An 18,270-nucleotide genomic window follows, 5' to 3' on the forward strand; every position below is an offset into this window, starting at 1 on the left:
AGCCTTACGGCCTTTCTTTTACTTTCCAACCTAAATAAATTTGTGGCTGGTTTTGAACTCTTGTGCCAATATTCTCTTACCTTAAATATTTCCTTTCCTTCCCCAGTATTTCTCTCTGTTTATTTTTAGATGGCAGTCTTCTTTTGTTTTGCTAGACTTCAAAAATAAAGTTGCTCTGTTTCCTCTCATATGATACAATATTTATTCTTCTCATAGCGCTTCTTTTGTACCTGTTCCAGTTTGAATGAATCTTTCTTGATTCTGGGTGACCAGAACAGTATATAGTATTTTGCAGGAGATCTCATCAGTGCCTTGTACAATGGCATTAAATCTTCCCTATCCCTGCTAGAAGCACCTCTTCTGAAACATTATAACCATAACACATTGGTAGTGCTTAACTAGTACATCTAGAGCCTTTTCTTCACTAACCTTTTCTGAAACATTATAACCATAACACATTGGTAGTGCTTAACTGGTACATCTAGAGCCTTTTTTTCAACTGATGGGCTTCCAGATTTCAGAAATCACTTTGGTCCCCAAGTGCCTGACTTGGCATTTTGTACTATTACATTTCATTATTATTTCTATTACTCTGTCCTCAAGGTCATCTTGCTTTAATCTAAATGATATATCAGTATATCACCTTTAAATTTATGATGCCTTCTAGCACTGAGTCATCAGCATAATCTTACTTTTTGTGCCAAGGTCACTTATAAAACAAGATCAATCCAAAGACTTATCTTTGAGGAACTCTTATCTTTCGTTTGTATGCTATTGATTGCAATCCCCCGGTAGGCATTTCTTTATCCATCTTACAATTCCTCTCTCAATTCCTGTCTCTTCCAGTTTAACTAATAATTTCCCATGTAGCACAATATCAGATGCTTTACTGAAGCCCAGATGAGATCATGGGGAAGTGGGTCTGGAAGAGGCTTTATGAGATCTTATAGCCAGCTAAGCCCTCTACTCAAGATGGGCTCATTCCTGACTAAACCATCCCAGCTCAAGCATCTGTTTAACCTTTTGAAAATTTCCAGGGATAGAGATTCCTCAGCTTCTCTAGGTTGCCTGTTCTAGTTCTTGCCCACTCTCATAGTCAAAAAGTTCTTCTAAATCTCCAACCTAAATGTCCTCTGCTGCAGCTTGAGGTATTGTTCCTAGTCCTGTCCTCTGTCACCACAGAGAAGTTCATATCCACCCTCTTTTTAATCTCCCTTCGGGTATTTGAAGACTGTTATCAAATAGATAGGATCTACCGCATGGATCCACCACATTTCCTTTGTCTAGAACAAGGGTGGCCAACCTGCAGCACAAGTGGCACAGGCAGCCTTTGTATGTGGCAAGCAACAGATTGGGGGGAGGACAGGCAACAGAGGCAGATAGGGGAGGGAGCAGAAAGCAGGGCAGCAGATTGAACAGGGGGAATTTTTTTCAAAATCTGTTCTAAAGAAGTTCATACAGTTAAGGAAAGAGTTTCAGCCTGCGGTTGCCTAGATCACTTCCCCTTTCTTCCACCCTTAAATATAGGTACTATAGTCTTCAGTCATATGGTACTTGATAGTTTCTTTATTTTTGTTTTCCCCCTTTAATGCTAGCAGGTATGTGATTTCATGTGCTGCTTCTTTCTGAATCCTGGGATGGCAATTTATCTATTTGGGCCCCAACTTGAGTGCGTTAACCTTTCTCCCAAGCTATAAAAGTGAGCAACAGTTTACCCAAAGGACCAAAAACAATCAGATAAAAGATGGTGACTTTTAAATTAATCAGTTAGATTTTAACTTGTCATTCTTGCTACTGTTGAAATACTGGCAAATGTTAGAATAAATTATCCAGGTATAGAAAATGTCTTGTTTTTATCTCTTCAAACATTGTCTAAATAAATATTGTTGTTCTCAGCCAGCTTCTTTTTTTTTCTCGCATTAATTGGCCTTAAGCTCTTTTCTTTGTTCTCTTGTGTGAAGCTTCATTCTTATTTTTGTTTCCCTAGGTATTGTTTTATATCTCTCCAGTAAACAGGCTGGTGGGGGCACTAATGACAGTCTTATCACTCTTTCCTGGTAAGAACATAGCAGGGTTGGTTGGTTGGTTGGTTGTTTTGTGCAGTTTTGTGTTCATAATTGAAGTTGACCAAACTATATTTCATGAAGGGGTTCAACTTACATGACACTGGAGGTGTGTTGGTATTTTGCTTGGAGAAAGAGCCATCTCTAACTCATGTAAATGTGTGAAATAATCTATTATGAAGTGTACATGCACAGAGCCTCATGATATGTGATAGTTCTGTAGAGTGTTTTGTTCTTTTTTTACCATGGCTTCCTCATACTGCTGTCTGTTTTATGACTTTAGGGTGAATAACCTTTAGTAAGCTTGATATTGGTGGTTGGTTTTATGTTTCCGCCAAATGTAAAAACAAATGTAATTCAGATGTTAAGTAACATTTAAGGCAGATGGCTAGTACAAGGCCATATGGATAGAAGAATTTCAAAGAGGCTTTGTAAAACGCATGATACTTTTTCAGTATGCTAAAGAGAATTTCCTTTGTTACCATAATCAAAGACTGGTAAAATCCCTGGTGAGTTTGTACTATTTACATATTGCTTTTCCTTTTAGGAATGATTGAACATGGTCTTACTGATTGCTCACAGTACAGACCAAGAAAGAGTATATCAGAGGATCCTTGCTTGCAAGAATTTACCACCCCTGTAGATGATTGTATTTCTGTGCCTGCTGCTGATGTTTCAAATACAAACTCAGGACCAGCAGGGGAAGGCAGTAAGCTGACAGGAAACCAGATACTGGAGAATCAGAAAGGAAATGGGTCCTTTTCCCAGTCTGAAAAGAAATGCAATGGGGCACAGTCCTCAAATGGTACTGGACAGTTTTTGAAACCTCCTATGCGCACCTCTCCAGAGTCTTCTGAAAGTGATTGGGAAACCTTAGATCCTAGTATTTTGGAAGACCATAATATGAAAGAACGGGAACATGAAAACATGGTCACGAAACAGACTGAGATCTTTTCAAAGGAATTGGCAACCTCAGAAAACCTTCCTATTACTGTGCAGCCCCAGGCTAATACAGGACATGCAGTTCTTGTTCCAGGTTTGATATCTGGGTTAGAGGAGGACCAGTATGGCATGCCATTGGCCATCTTTACCAAGGTAAACAGCTAGATCATTATAACCAGTAACTATATAAAAGCCCAGTAAAACATTAAGGCAGGCTGAAATGGACTAATAATGTGTTTGTATTTCCAGTGTGAAGTTGTGTGTTTATTTTTAAGGTATCACTAAATGTGCATGTGCAGACTTTGACAATTGACTACATTTTATCAAATATATCCAGAGAAGTTCTCTCATTTTATCTGTCCTTAGGCACGTACATTCTTTTACATGACTTATAACTCTGCCATCTAGTTTTAGAAGTCCATGTTAACAGGTAATGACCTTCAGATGTTTCTTGATCAGTTGGGAGGGTCAGACATCAACAGCTGGTCTTAGAGCACACCAATCCCTACCATAGATGTTGCTTAACATGTTTGAAAGAACTGTCTAACCTAGTCCCACCTAGTTTAGACTTTCATCCAAAGTGGGTACCTAAACTGTAGTTTAGTTTAAGTACTTGAATCCAGATGAGATCCTGAAAGTCTTGGCTCAGCTGCTGTTTCATCCTGGAGGCCCCTAACCTCCAGAGGCAGTTGGCACCTTGCCAGTTCCCTAGGCATGTACAGTTACCCCAGTGGATGCCCAGAACTGCTTTATTTTACATATCTGAGCAGCTTGGCACCTATCTTAACACCAAATAAAATGGGATCCAGAAAGTCAGAGGTCCTTGGCTTAAGCCGCCTAACGTACTTAGTCTGGCAGTCATTCTCAAAGCATGCCTCACATGGACAGGATGTAGTTCCTTACAACATGCAGTGGAAATAATCACTTTATTTTAAACACAATGGAAGGGGGTGGCAACCATGCTCCCTTTTAATAATAGTCTTGGCAGTTAAAAATAACAAAAACAAAACAAAAAAACTCTCCCAGGGTGCAGGGGACCTAATTTCAGGTCTGTCCTTAGCCTGGTAGGGTTCAAAACTACATCTCCCACTCCCTAGGAATGTATATTCTTCTGTTGCTGTATAAAAAAGGAATTCAAGATTCACCAAGTCGGAGAGCATAAGAAGGCTTACTAACCTTTTAGCCACTTCCCTTGGATTGGGAGGGGGTCCTGAGTTCCAATCCTTTCGTCTAGGACTGTTTCTCTATTTAAATCAAAAGAGTTGTTGGCTGAAATATGTGGATTTAGAACTTACCCCATAATAACTTATTCAAACAATAAAAGGATTTATTTTGGAAGTACAAGAGTTTCACAAAAACCTGTGGGTAGTATGTGCTACTTGTGGTGTTTAATCCATTTTAAGATGAATTCTAGCCAAATTAATCTGTAGAATAGGGTTACTAATGGAGTTTTTGGCTTCTTTTTACATCCTTGATAAGGAGGCATTACTAGAGGATACTCTCTCTGTGTCTCTCTGCCTCTTTTTATAAATTAAAAACAAACCTAGCTGTGTGTAAGAGAATGCTAATCTCACTTGAAAGCAGTCCTCTATTTATGTTCATGAAAATATCTTGCTTTTCTTGAACAGGGAGTAACTGAAGCAAATATGGCTCAGCACATTAAAAATCAAACCCATTTATATCTTGCAAAGATTTTACTTTTAGTTGTAAATAATTATACACCACTTGTATGTGAAAGAGGCAAAGATTTTCTCTCTGCAATTGAACTTTAAGATAAAACTAAAAACTGGCAGTGCTGAATTGCAAAATAGTGATTTCTGCAGGAAAAGACCCAAACACTGTTTTCTAGACCCTTGTGATTGGGGATACCACGTTCTTTAGGAAATGAGGTGAAAAGATGTATTTTTTCACAAGCAGTTTTAAAATATAACCTTTCCTGTACTAGCACAACGAGTTTTAAGATATTTGTCTCTAGCAGTGATCCTTGATCTGATGCTTGACCAGAAACACCAAAAATGATGTTATGACAAACTGGCTTAACAGGGATACATGTAGTTAAAGACCTGGTACATCTTCCAGAATCACTACCATACAAGTAATTTGTCTGATTTTGTCTTGAGAAGGCAGTCGTGTTACTACTAAAGATATTTAGGTAATTTATGAAATTACAAGGAGAGGCAAAGATACGCTTACTCCAGTTCCATTAAAATGACCATGGCAATGTTGTCCATTTAGTAAAAGGACACCAAACCATTAGTGGGAGACAAAACTTGAAGATTGTTTTAAAATAACGAGATTATTTAAATTGTATTTAACGGTATATAAAGATTTACCTTCTACTCCACAAAGGCAATCTCTCATTCAGGGTTATCTTACGTAATTAGAAACGGGGCTTGAAATTTCTAAGATACCAGCTTTTAGTGACATCCATCCCTTAATAACTTCTGGTTTGTGTATTCCAAGGAAACCAGGCAATTCAACCTGAAATGCAAGTCTATTTTAGATCCTTCATCTTAGGGTCACTTAAGTGTCGTTTTTTGGTATGGTGTCAGCCATGCTGTGGAAAGTGAAAAAGAGTATGAGTTTTGAAATGGACACTCTGGTCTTTTAATAGCAAAGAATTCCTAAGATCTCTCAGCCTATCTCTTTCTTAAACTTAGATAGCAATTAGATCTTCTGTTGGCAGCTTTTTAGACTCTTAGGTTTCCAGACAAATAGAGTTTATGTTGGTGATTCCATAACAAAGCACTGTAGTACTTTGACAAAGACTGCTCTGTTTTAGTTGATAGTACTTGTCATCTGGCTAGTTCTCTCTCCATTTAATCTGGCAAAAGAATGAGTTCTACTCCTTTCTTTCATATGTTTCAAATTGCTGTGTACATCTGATGATGTACATGTGCTCTTATTGTTGTGTCCAACATGCCTGTAGCCCTTCTGGGACTGTTAGTGAGTATGTAATTGAACAGCTGGAATTAGACTTGAGTTTCAAGAGGGACATTGATTCCATTTAAAAAGGAAAATTATGATGGTTCCAGCTGTTGCAGGAATCTGAGCGTCACCTATATCAAAAGCTAAGGAAAAAATATATATACTTTTTGCTTTCTTTTTTTTTTAAGAAGAAGAAGGTTTAATTCAATGCATAAGGTAAATGGAGAATCAAAGAGTCTGGGTTGCAATTGTGGTGCAATTTTTTTTTTTCACATGGTGCAACACATTGTGAATGATTGCCCAAGTAGATCATTTTAATGACCATCTAAAATCAGTCTGTACAACTACCCCTGAAGCAGTTGAATGGTTATCAAATTTAGATATTAATCTATGAATGTTGTAATCCTAAAATGTCATATGAAAGAAGAAAAGGTACAGTGCTTAAAAAGCGTGGGGCATTACTTTTCTTTCTCTTGCTGTTTTTAAACCAAGCATGAATATGCTGCTCACCAAGAAGTCTAGATTGATACCCCTGGATTCTGGAAGTCTCTGCAAATTTTGGATAACAGCAGTAATTAGCATGGTCTCTTCTGGATAGAAGGGACATGAAAGAGTTGATAAAAGAATCTGTCCATCTGCTGAGTTCTTGTCCTTGCTGTGACTGCTAAGGACATGAGAACAGTGCTATGACCATAAAACTAATGTCATTTTAAGTTATTCTATTGCAATTAAAAGGCTGTAGTCCTCAGCCCCTACCACCTTCAGCTGGAATTCAACCAGAGTCTTAAGAATACAGGTCTACGTAGCTTCTTACTAAGTATACTTATTACACCAAGATGACTCTGTCTAGAGCTTTTATTTTTTCCAGAGGAGTACAAGACAAGCCGAAGCAAATTCCTTTGAACTATACCCTGGTTTATTGGAATATTTAACAATCAGACAAAATTACCAGTAGCAGCCACATACAGCAGAGAATAAATATATAGATACATGCTCGGTACCTACTGGGTGACAAAGTTTCAGACCCCCTCAGATTCTGTCCCCTCAGGTAAGGCAAATTCCAGACACTACCTTTGTGTTAAGGAGTTTTATACAGTTCAGATTCCAGTCTGAGAGAACAGTCTTGGGCAATTGAGTAGGGAGCATGGAAACAGTCATGTTGTCATTGTTTTTACCCAGGGTTGGCTTATTACCATTCAGTGTGGTCACCAGTCTGTGCATCTCAGTTCACCAAAACTCCTTCACAGTTCTGCCTTTTCACGTGCTAATCATTGTGATTACAGACTGAATTGCTTTTGGGATAAGTTTACCTATGAGGACGAAAGTAGTGACATATCCAGCATCAAGGGGTTTGAGGTATCAAGACTCCCAACATGCTTACTTTCTGTGCACATTTATTTGCTTGCTGTACTGTAGTGTAGCAAAGTGGTGTTCTACAGTAGTGTTTATACATGATTGGGAATTCAGTGGAAAGCAGTTACCAGGGTTTTTCTACCTATTTGGATTCAGTCTCTCGCTTTTTATTGTTTTATTAGGAAGAACTGTTAATGTAAGTAAGTACATACGATGACTCATCTTTTTTTTCCCTCCCTCCTCCTCCCTTTTTATTAATCATTTAACATCTTTGTTATCCTAGGGATACCTTTGTTTGCCGTACATGGCGTTGCAACAACATCATCTCCTGTCCGATGTAACGATCCGTGGCTTTGTTGCGGGAGCAACCAACATCTTGTTTCGTCAGCAAAAACATCTAAGTGATGCAATTGTGGAAGTATGCATCCTCTCCTTAGAACTTAAAAACTAAAAGATTGTTTGCATCCTCTAGCATATACCTGAATCAAAAGAAGAACGCCTTGACTCATACTAGAGTTGTTTGGATGTTGTAGCAACTAGAAGTAAAATCAAGGACTAGGATCCCATCACACTAAGTACTTGAACAGTCATTTCCAGAAACGTGGCCTCTGCCCTAGAACACACCTACACATGTTCTTTCAAGTGAAGTTTTGTCCAGAAGCAATATACAAAAATATTTCTTGGTTGCATTTAATTTTTACTGGTGTTTGCTGTTCTTCATTTAAAGCAGGCTATTGAATAGGATTTCTTAATGTTTAGTTCACTATCTGATAACCCTATTGTGCAGATACTGAGGAAGAGAGCTGTGCTCGTCTGCATAGAAACATTTATCAGGATAATTATTGCAGAGTAAGTGCTGTCCACAAGGAGTGATTTCAGAAGAACCATAGTACCTTATTTCTGTACAGGCCCATTGTTACAGAATATAGCAGTTATATATTTACATTATCAGCTTTTTATTTAGGAAGAAAATTGCACAAAAAAATGGTACAAACTTTACTGTGTGTCATTTTGTATCCAGTGTCTTGCATTTGAAAATTCCAGTTGACACCTCACCATCATGATTTATTTTACTTGTAGTGAACTTCAGTGGCTACCTACTGAGTTCTTGAAAATTAGATGTTTATAACTGAGAAAACTAGAGAGAAGCATTCTAGTGCTGCTGTCCTCAGTTTTGTTTAATTTTAGATTTAAATTACCATAAAATGACACTACAGGGAAGCAGTAGCTGCCCTAACACATTTCTGATTTGTAGAAGGACCACCTAGTAACTTTAGATGATTATGGTCTGATAAGTTAATTAACCTAGCCAATAAATTAAAGTAGGAGGAAAGAAGCTGTAGCAATATACTTGGGTAGATTGACCCAATCCTGTCAAAGAGCTTTCTTCATTATGGCAGGAAGGTCCCTAAATCCAGGCTATTTTAGACCAATATCTGAAATATTCTGAGAAGAGTTTGTGTGTAAACTGGCTGTCTGTTTCTCCTTGCCAGTAGTTGTGATTGTGGTTGTGGTTTGGGGAGGAATTGGTGTGTGACAAAAATAGTGCGTATTTTATATAATGGAAGTTTTACTTGGACTGTTCTTGCCGTTGGGATTATTTAAACAGATAGAGGAAGCCCATGTCCAAATTCATGATCCAGAACTTCGGAAGATCTTGAATCCCACAACTGCTGACCTGAGATTTGCAGACTACTTGGTAAAGCACGTAACTGAGAACAGGGATGACGTTTTCCTTGATGGCACTGGCTGGGAAGGAGGAGATGAGTGGATCAGGGCTCAGTTTAATGCGTATCTTCATGCACTACTTGCTAGTGTGCTGCAACCAGGTACACTCTGATCCCTTGCTTAGGGTTTTGGGGAGGATGGGTAGTAAAATAGGATGCACAGTAAACAATTGCTCCATTGAAGTTTGAATTTGGCTCGCATTGTGCCTTTATTTCATTGAAGATTTTTCTAAAATCCCTAGAAGCCATAATCTCATTTTGTTTCAGGCCACATTTTTTTCAGTTTTTTAAGCACCCTTGGCCATCTTATTTACACTGCCTCATTTAGTGATTTTTACAAAACTATCTTTCCCTCTTTTGTTTTCAGTTGGGTATTTGTGTTTAAATTCCCTCTTCACAGATAAAGTACCTGATATCCATGCATGTAGAAATCCTGCTAATCCAGACTTTTTTTTCTCTGCAGTGTGCTTGTTTCAGTTGTCCTTACAGAACTTAAACAGCTAACCCTAAGTCCTTTAGGAAAATGTTCTTTTTGCCCAGGATTACTTTTTCCCTGCCTTCCCTTCATAATTTATTCTGAGTTAATAGCCATTAGTCAATTCTGTATCTATCTCATGAACTTCTGAAAAACATATTGAAAGCTTTACTTAAACATAAAAATACTGAGTTCTCCTTGGCCACTAGCCTTGTAATTTTACAATGATTTAACTCTTTGATGTTGTACCATGTCGTGTTTTTCATGAACCTTGTGCTGTTTCTTTTTTATCTCAGTTGTTCTGAAATGACTAAAGAAATGAGTGGAGAAGAATTTCTTTACTAATTCACATGCTAAGAAGTCTCAAATTTAATTCAAAAATAGAATTTTCAAATTGTTGTAACAGCTTAGCAAATCTGTTGTAAGAAGAGAGCCAGGTGATACCTCAGGCTTTGTGGTGGCCATCTTCACTCCTTTGACTCTTCTCCTGCCATTATATGGTGCCTTGCAACAGAGTGAGGCCACATATCTTTGTTTTCAGGTTCTCATAGTTGTGCAGTGTTGTTGCAGGATGTTCAGTGGCTTTCTTATGAAAAAGTTTTTACTTGTGTTTGACTCTAGAAAATTTACTTTTCTCTGAAAGTTTTACAAATTACCATGATAACGTGTACACATTTGCGAATAGACATTTTTAAATCCACAATAAAAAACTTGTTTCATTGCTGATGGTTAGGGTCCTGGAGTCCAACTCTTCATTTTGGCGAGGATATATGAAACGAAAACCCCTCCTTTCCCATTTTTTCCTGTTACATCCTAAGTGAACTGCCATAGATTCACTCCCCTCTTCTTTTATTCATTAGACAATGAAAAGATGCTGTCAGACTTTGGAACAGCCTTTGTAACAGCTTGGAAAAATACACATAATTACAGAGTATGGAATAGCAACAAGCATCCAGCTCTTGCAGAGGTCAATTCTAGGTAAGAAAGGAACTTTAAGGTTTCTTATATGAAATCAGACCTCTTGTATTGGGTAGTACAGAATTCTGTTTCTTTGCTTCTCTTTACACTTTTTATGAGGCTGCTTGGAGAGATGAGAAATGTTTGAGACATACATAAAGTGAAGATATGATGTTCAGGAAGTTACTGAATACATTGATAGGAGTTGACTTCCTCCCTTTAGGGAGGACACATCCATTCTTCCTCAGAGGTTCAATCTGTTGGATTTTTTTTTATTGTTTTTAGGGACCAGTAGTGACCAGGATCATTATTAGATAACTATTTTGGCCCAAAACTTACACTAAGTACTGTTCCAGTACATTTAAAAAAAAATCTATAAAGCCCTTTCTGGCTACCAGAGAAAGGGCTCTCATTCCCCATCTTGTCAACAGGAAGAGTCTCAACTGTCAGCTTGCAGGAGCAGTGAAAATAAGACTATATACAGCTGGCTTGTAGATCTGGCTTGCAGATGATTTGGCAGAAGCTTAGGACTGAATCACAACCTGGGATGTGATCCATGAAGAGATGGAGAATACAGCTAGACTAGATATTTTCTTTACAGCAGTGGAGGACAACCACTAATGTAAAGTGTGGCATGTGTTCATTATGAAAACACTAATACTGAAACTTCTGAACTACCTTTTTTCCTTTTCTAGCCATCCATTCCAGGGCCAATATTCTGTCTCAGATGTAAAGTTAAGGTTATCACAGTGAGTATCTAGAACATTAAATATTTAAATATAAGGGGTTTTTAACATGTATCAGTCACTTGTATTGCCTCTGCTAAAATCAGAATATAGAAACAAAATCAAGGTTCAGAGTTGGGAATTGACCCTCTCTGTGAAGCTAAATACAGCATTCAGTTACAGAACGACATCTAAGAAGAGAGAGTGTGCCTAACACGGGTATCAAGAACATTTTTCACTGATTTTGTTTTTGTGGTGTGCTTGAAACCTAGTGCATTACAGCCTTAATCTTTTATTAGGGTTTTTGGACACCACAATAATATACTGCATTTACTCAAATCTAAGATGAGGTTCCCCACCCCCACCCCCCCCAAATCAGCACGGCGGGGAAAAGCCTGTCATCTTAGATTGACATACAAAGCTAAGGAGGAGGCAGGCAGCTGCTGTGGCTCTGACTAGCCCTGAGCCGGAACTGGGGCTGGAGTCAGACCCACAGAGCCGCCTGCTCCTGTTCTGCATGCCTTCTGCCACTTCTGCCCCCCTCCTACTGTGTCCACCCCCCTGTCCACCCCTGCATTACTGTCAGGTACAGCTCAGTTCTGGCTCAGGCTGGATTCCTTCCCAGGCATGAGCACATGGAAACTCTTATCTCCTGCCCTGCCAATCAACAGCATCAACATCCATGTGTGGTCCAGCAGGAGTTGTGCTTCTATGTGCTGTCCTCTTGACCCAGGTGAGAATAGAGCCCAAGCAGCATCTGACAGTAAGGGAGGGACGAAGAAGAGGCAGAGATTGTGGGGAGTGGGTTGCGGGGGAAGGAGCAGAGACTGGGGAGTGTGGGTGGCAGAGACTGAGAGGGGTTGGGGGTGCAGGTGGCAGAGAAGGCAGGAAGGCTGCAGGAAGAAGTGGGTGGGGGGAGGGCCTCCTGGCCTCCGTTCTCCCCAGATGCTGCTTTCCCTGCTGTAGCAGTTGGAGTGAACTTGGTGGGGGGGATACATTTAAGACAGCCCTCTGATAATTATATTCTATACCTGGAAAATGGCAAATTTGCATGTGTTATAATGTTTAGAATCTAATTATTATATCAAATTTCTAACATTTTTGTAAATGATTAATGTTTTGTGAACCCTGGAAGCTGAAACGCTTCCGGTACCTGGATATTTCTTTTTGTATATTTTGGTTCTAATTTTGGGCTGGAAATCTAACTGCCATAAATCTGCAATTAAAAGAAAGCACAGAACTACATTTCTCAATGCTTTTGATCACCAGTGTCTCAGTGGCATGGGCTGAAACTTCATCCTGGGTATTAGGATGTCATCTGCAGTAATTGCACGGTTTTAACAGCTAATGAAGGTGTTTATAAATTTTATTTGGGGAAAAGTACTTAGGTTAAAAAGGTTCAGTCTGTTAGGGTATCTTAGCCATTCTTCTGCTCATTTTACCACAATTACCCATACTTCCTTGGCAATTCCATTCCAAGTATACCTGAAAAGCTGCTTTCTTCATAAGTAAGGCCTGGTTTAAATCGCAATTTCACATTTTTTGTGAAAATACAAAATTAAGTCGTTTTCATGAAAAATGTTATTTGCGACAAAATGCCAAAGAATATGGCTGCTTGCTGGGGGTTGGCCACAGGTGGGGCCCAGAAGGCAGTAGGAGGAAAGTGCACAACATTGCCCCAGCAGAACTTCTATGTGCAGAGCAGAGTCAGGGGTAGGACTGGGGACAGTGATGGGGGGTAGTGGTGGGTGAAGCTGGGATGGCGTCCCCCTGTGTGCAAGCAATGCCACCTGTGCTCCAGCACCTCCCTCCCGCTCATCTTGCAATCCTTTGTGTTTTGGGGGCTGTGGGCACTGCCAAGCCATCACCACTGCAATGCTGAGCAAGTTTGGCCAGGCTGGGGTCTGCCAGGGACAGTACCAAATGATTCAGCCCCTGCCACAGTCGGGCCATACTAGCGAGTTAGGCCCATGATTTAAATCAGACCCTATTTATAAATAATTAGGATTTTGGAACTTTTTGATGATTTTTTGTGGAGGTATGTGAAGTAAAATGGAATGCAGCTCTCTTTCAGTATAGTTTTAAAGATGTTCCATAAGGGCATATGGTGGCATAGAATTCTATTTGAGTATTATCATTTGAAAACAAATGAGAGGACTTCACGAATGCCTCTGAAAATGAATAGACATTTAAAAAAAAAAAAGCAGTATTAAAAAAAAAAAATCAATAAAGTCATAGTAATATTCTAACAGAAAAATACTAAGTAAAATTAACTATTACACTAAATGGACAAAGCAATGATGACTATTGTGAACTAGCCAAATGCCTTTTAATAAAATGCAGCCCTTTGTCCACAAATGATAACATGCTTCTAAGTAATTGCCATATATTACAAGACACTATTTTACAGTGTAACGAAATCATATTTAGACTTTTGCACTTTTATGGGGTGTCCTGTAAGGTGAACCTGTTGCCTTTTGTTTTGGAGCTTACTGAACAGATACTCTGTTCTTCCAATATCTAGCACACTCATCAATGTTTGACTGGTCATTATGAAATTAGATGGACCTTGAATTTTATGGGTTTGATCATCATGTTTGTTTTTTTATTTGTTTGTTTTGGGGGGGGGTTGTGGGGAGGTTGTCCTTTGAACTAGTAATAAGTAATCAGACTAATGCAATTCTCTGTTTATGTAGCTCTGTCCAGAATAGTGAACGTGGCAAAAAGATTGGAAACGTCATGGCCACCACTAGCCGGAATGTTGTACAGACGGGAAAAGCTGTAGGTAAGAAATTTGTTCACTGAACCCCACCCTGGAGCACTAAGGGAGTATCTAATACTAATAGATCTAATGCAGAAGATATTTCTGCAAGTATCGCAGCTTTCATGTTTAATAGTAGAGACAAGATGTAAATTTGAAGTGCTTCAAAATGCAGCTGCACTTTAAAGCATTTCAGTGGTAGGTAGATGTACAGCTTCTTGCTGTGCCTCCCTGGAATGTAGGAGGGGCCCAGAGGTGGACTATTAGTGAGCACTCTGAAGCAGAGTTGACTGTCAGCACATTTGCACGTGTCTACCTCTGCCCAGTTTGTGCTGTTCTGATGGTATGCCTCCATTGACTTCAGTGGGCTTTGGATCAGGTCCTTAACACGTCTGTTGCATTTTAGCAAGGAGCATCTCTCCATCTTGGCTCCACTAAGGGATCTGTCCCCACATTTAGTGGTGGGATGGACCATCAGCCTGCCACACAATTTCCAGTGTGCTGGCTTTTGTCAACATTTTGGAACAAGCTATGCTCCTTCAGTCTCTCTTGAGGGCTAAAGAGACCACCCAGAGACCAATTATTGTCGGTTGACCATAGTATTTATTCCAAGATACCATACTTAATGGCACAGATTTTTGGATTTGCATTGTAAATTAAATCTCTCTTGTTTGCAATCATTCATTTTCATGTATAATTGGGGTTTTTATGTAAACTTTTCTCTTTAAAAATGCAGGTCAGTCAGTTGGAGGAGCCTTCACCAGTGCAAAATCAGCCATGTCCTCGTGGCTTTCCACTTTTACTCAGTCAACGCAAGGCCTCGGGGACTGAGTATAGCACATGAATGAATAGTGGCTTTATACTGTGCTTCTCAGTATTTCAGTTGTACTGGTCTTTCTCAGCTGTACAAAGACTGCTGTAAAGTGTAGGTATGGAGACTTAGCTGTGGAGGACCAAACTGTTGTTGTTTGTTGCATACAGAGAAAACTGAAATGTTGCTCTTCAGTGTCACTATATAAGTTTGAGTTTCTCCCCCAATATTGGGAAGATAAAAGTGGCATATAAAGCTCTATTGCAGTACATCAGTTAGTTATTTTAAAATGAGTCCTTTTCTTTAAATCTGAGCCTTCATAAAGACACTAGCAAATAAACATGGCTTGTTGCAAGCCAGAATATAGGTTTGAATTCAAACGTGTACATTTTCTTGAATAGTGAAGAAGTTTATGTAAATTAGCTATATTTTACAATTCAGATAGCCAAATAGTTCCTGTAATATTTGTTAGAATTGAAGTGTAACAATACTGATTCATACCTTTGGATCTAAGAGCGTGCATATAAAATTAGCAACACAGGCCAGGCTGAGCCCTTCTTGCTTTTGGTTTTAAATGAAATTCAGCACTGTTGCTGATTGAGGCTGCTTGATGTGATTTATACCCCATCATCAAATACGTGTATTCATCTCTATTTAGCTTTCTTTTCTATCCCCACAAACCTTTGTGACATTTACAAAGTCAATTTTAACTAGTTGAAATGGTGAATGTTTCCACCAAACTTGTCACAGGACTTAAGCAGAAATTCCAGTTAAAGAGATTTCTTTAGGGAAATACATAACAGAATAGACTCTACAAAAATATGAATTCGAACCCTGGACAAATAAAGCAGGTCAAATAGAGCAGAATTATAAACACAGTTACATGCAAGTGAACACAAGACTGTTACTAAATAAGGACAGTAGTTTAAACTTAATATTTTGTTGCCAGGAAGATCATGAAGACTTTTGAGCAAAAGTTGTCCAGATGTGGTTAAGGCTTTCATTTTTTTCTTTAGCTACTCAGGGAATATCCTTTTCATAGGTAAGGACTCTTTTCATTTTGAAAGCAAAACTGCTATTGTAGAAATCTGAAGGTGAGCCATAAAAAAAAAAAAAAAAAAAAAAAAGGCATAGCCACTTGTACCTGGTGTGACAATCCTGTATTTAGTACATGCCATGTGTCTGTATCTAAGTATATCCTGAAACAGGAGCACTTGTTCATCAAACTTGAATCTTTCTTTCATCTCTGACAAAAATCTGTAAACATCTGCATTTCAGCCCCTATTCTCTAACTTAACATTCCTCTTCATAAAGAATGCTTATAAGATGAAATCATGTCCTTATGAACATTGGTGGAAGCTTTGCCATTCATTTTCATGGGACTAGGATTTTGCCTGTAGTTATCTAGGATGTCTATCTCCTCCTTCACTTTGAAAGAGTAGAGCTGCAGTAGCTCTTCATCTACTTCACACTTAAAAATTAAGATCACTAGACAGCCTCTTAATTCAGCTTCTTTCAAAAGGTTTAAAGCCACATTTGCAACCAATTTCCATACACTGACACTTCTGTTCCCTTGTTTTTCATCTTCATTGTTCCTCATCTCAGCTTCCTAAAAAGCCAGTGTTTTTAAAAACTAGTTACAAGTAGAAACCCTTGATTTAAAATTACATTTCACAGCTATACAAGTGGTTTTACTTCTAAAGCAAATATTTCTCTCATGCCAGTATTTTTTCCTGCAGAAATAATGGTTACTCACTAACTGCTTGTATTGCTGTAAACTAAAGTGTTCTGTATCTTTTCTGCAGTACTTGAATATAGCTCAGCTCTGTCCCCTTTGGCTTTTTTCCCATTATTCTGTCTTCTTAAAGACCAGGAATGCTCAACATGTACATACCTCTGAAAGAAGCTAGGTTAGAGTAGAAAAACTTTCCTTGACTTCTCATTGGCCATAAAGATTTCATGCATCATGCACATTAGAAAATAGCATGCTTATTTTGGGGAAATTTTGAAGCAGTTCCTTATATTATTTGTTGACTTGAGCCTCACGTATTCAGACTTCATGTTGTAGTGAAGGCAGTCTGTGGCCTCTGGGACTCTAGGCCAGTGTAGGCTAGAAGATGATTATTAGGAGTCAGATAAGTAGCTGGGATTTACAGGTACAAGGTGTAGAAGCAGGGCCCTTATGGTTCCCCCTTCTTCCTGTATTTTAGGACTTTGCCCTTTGCTATTGCCAACTTCGTTAACTTTCTCCTTGGTTCTAGGAGCATGTGAGGAATCCTGATTGGAAGATTAATCATCCAGGAGGATGTCCTCGATTAGCAGCAGGCCTGCTGCTGCTGTGTAGTGGGTCTCAGAGCTCCAGGGCTCTGTAGACATTGGCACAGTTTGTTCAGAACTTGTGCTCCATTAACAGTTGTTGTGTGATGTTCTCCCAGCTGTCCTTGTTCAGGAGTGGAATAGTGGCTGTACCAAAAGTATTTTCCTTTCTCCTACCCTTCAGCATTAAAGTTCAAGTATTAAATTGGCAGTTTTACTTGTACTTTAAATTCAAGTGATGCTCAGAGAGAAAGGTAGGAGAAACGTGGGGGTATGTGTGCATATGTCTCGTTTTTTCAAGGAGCAGCTTCTTGCTAGCTGTCTGAAACAGTATTTACCTCAGCTTTACTACAGCCAATGCAGGTGAACAGATCATTAGTAGATACACTCTTTGCCAGTTACCTGAACTACATTTGGGCAATGGTGCGTGTAGGTACCAAAACAAATGCAAGGCCTTGTCCATTTGGATAGTCTTATATAGTCAGTCCTTCGATTTTATTGTAATACTGATCTCTAGTAAATCAAACTCAGTTAGTGGAACAGGTATTTCTCCAATGTGCAGTGTCTGAGTCACAAAATAACTGAAGATTTGCATCATAAGACACATTGTGAAGGCATGTTTGCATGTCACTATGTAATAGTTGTGGCTGTTTGATTCCACTGAACAACTTCCTGGCAGATGAAGCATCTAGTTGTATTCTGTGTACTAGTCAAAGCCTTCTCATCAAACCCAGACACCAGTGGAACTACATGTAGGTCCCAAACTCAAGACTGAGTACCAAATTAGTCAGTCCTGTGTACTAAAGCTTTTGCCCCTAACCAGCAATCCACTTGATACCATACACTTAACTTTCCTGCACATGATACTGATCAGACTATATACCATGCCATTTATAAGTACCATTTAAAAAAAAATCAGTGTTCCACTCTATTTTCATTTTACCTTGTACCACTGTTTTAAGCATTTTTGTAACCAAATTTAATATTCTGCTGAAAACAGCATTGATTTCAGCAAAATGTTACTAACAAACTAAAAGGGCAGTATTACTAGTAGAAGTGAAGGCATAAAATGAGATATTTTGAAGACAAAAACAGACATTTGATAATTAAACATTATTGTCATGTATCCGGTTGTGATTTTGTGCTGCTTGGAAATAAATGCATCAAATGTGTTTAAATATGTCTACTTAATTTTTTTTTTTTTTTTTTTTT

General features: G+C 38.7%; 1 protein-coding gene across 1 annotated transcript in view; it reads left to right on the forward strand.

Moving 5' to 3' along the window:
- AVL9 (AVL9 cell migration associated) overlaps nt 1-15,852 on the forward strand; it is a 46,377-nt gene extending 30,525 nt beyond the window's left edge. The window contains exons 9-16 of the mRNA XM_019538289.1: nt 1,988-2,057; nt 2,611-3,158; nt 7,570-7,704; nt 8,896-9,115; nt 10,349-10,466; nt 11,141-11,194; nt 13,867-13,955; nt 14,668-15,852. Of these exons, the coding sequence (XP_019393834.1) occupies nt 1,988-2,057; nt 2,611-3,158; nt 7,570-7,704; nt 8,896-9,115; nt 10,349-10,466; nt 11,141-11,194; nt 13,867-13,955; nt 14,668-14,762 (1,329 nt within the window). The 3' untranslated portion in view covers nt 14,763-15,852. The remainder of the gene's footprint in view (nt 1-1,987; nt 2,058-2,610; nt 3,159-7,569; nt 7,705-8,895; nt 9,116-10,348; nt 10,467-11,140; nt 11,195-13,866; nt 13,956-14,667) is intronic.
- Nucleotides 15,853-18,270: the final 2,418 nt, after the last annotated feature.

This window comes from Crocodylus porosus, unplaced genomic scaffold (assembly GCF_001723895.1).
Source record: "Crocodylus porosus isolate Cpor-Errol unplaced genomic scaffold, CroPor_comp1, whole genome shotgun sequence".
In the NCBI taxonomy this organism is placed as follows: domain Eukaryota; kingdom Metazoa; phylum Chordata; order Crocodylia; family Crocodylidae; genus Crocodylus; species Crocodylus porosus.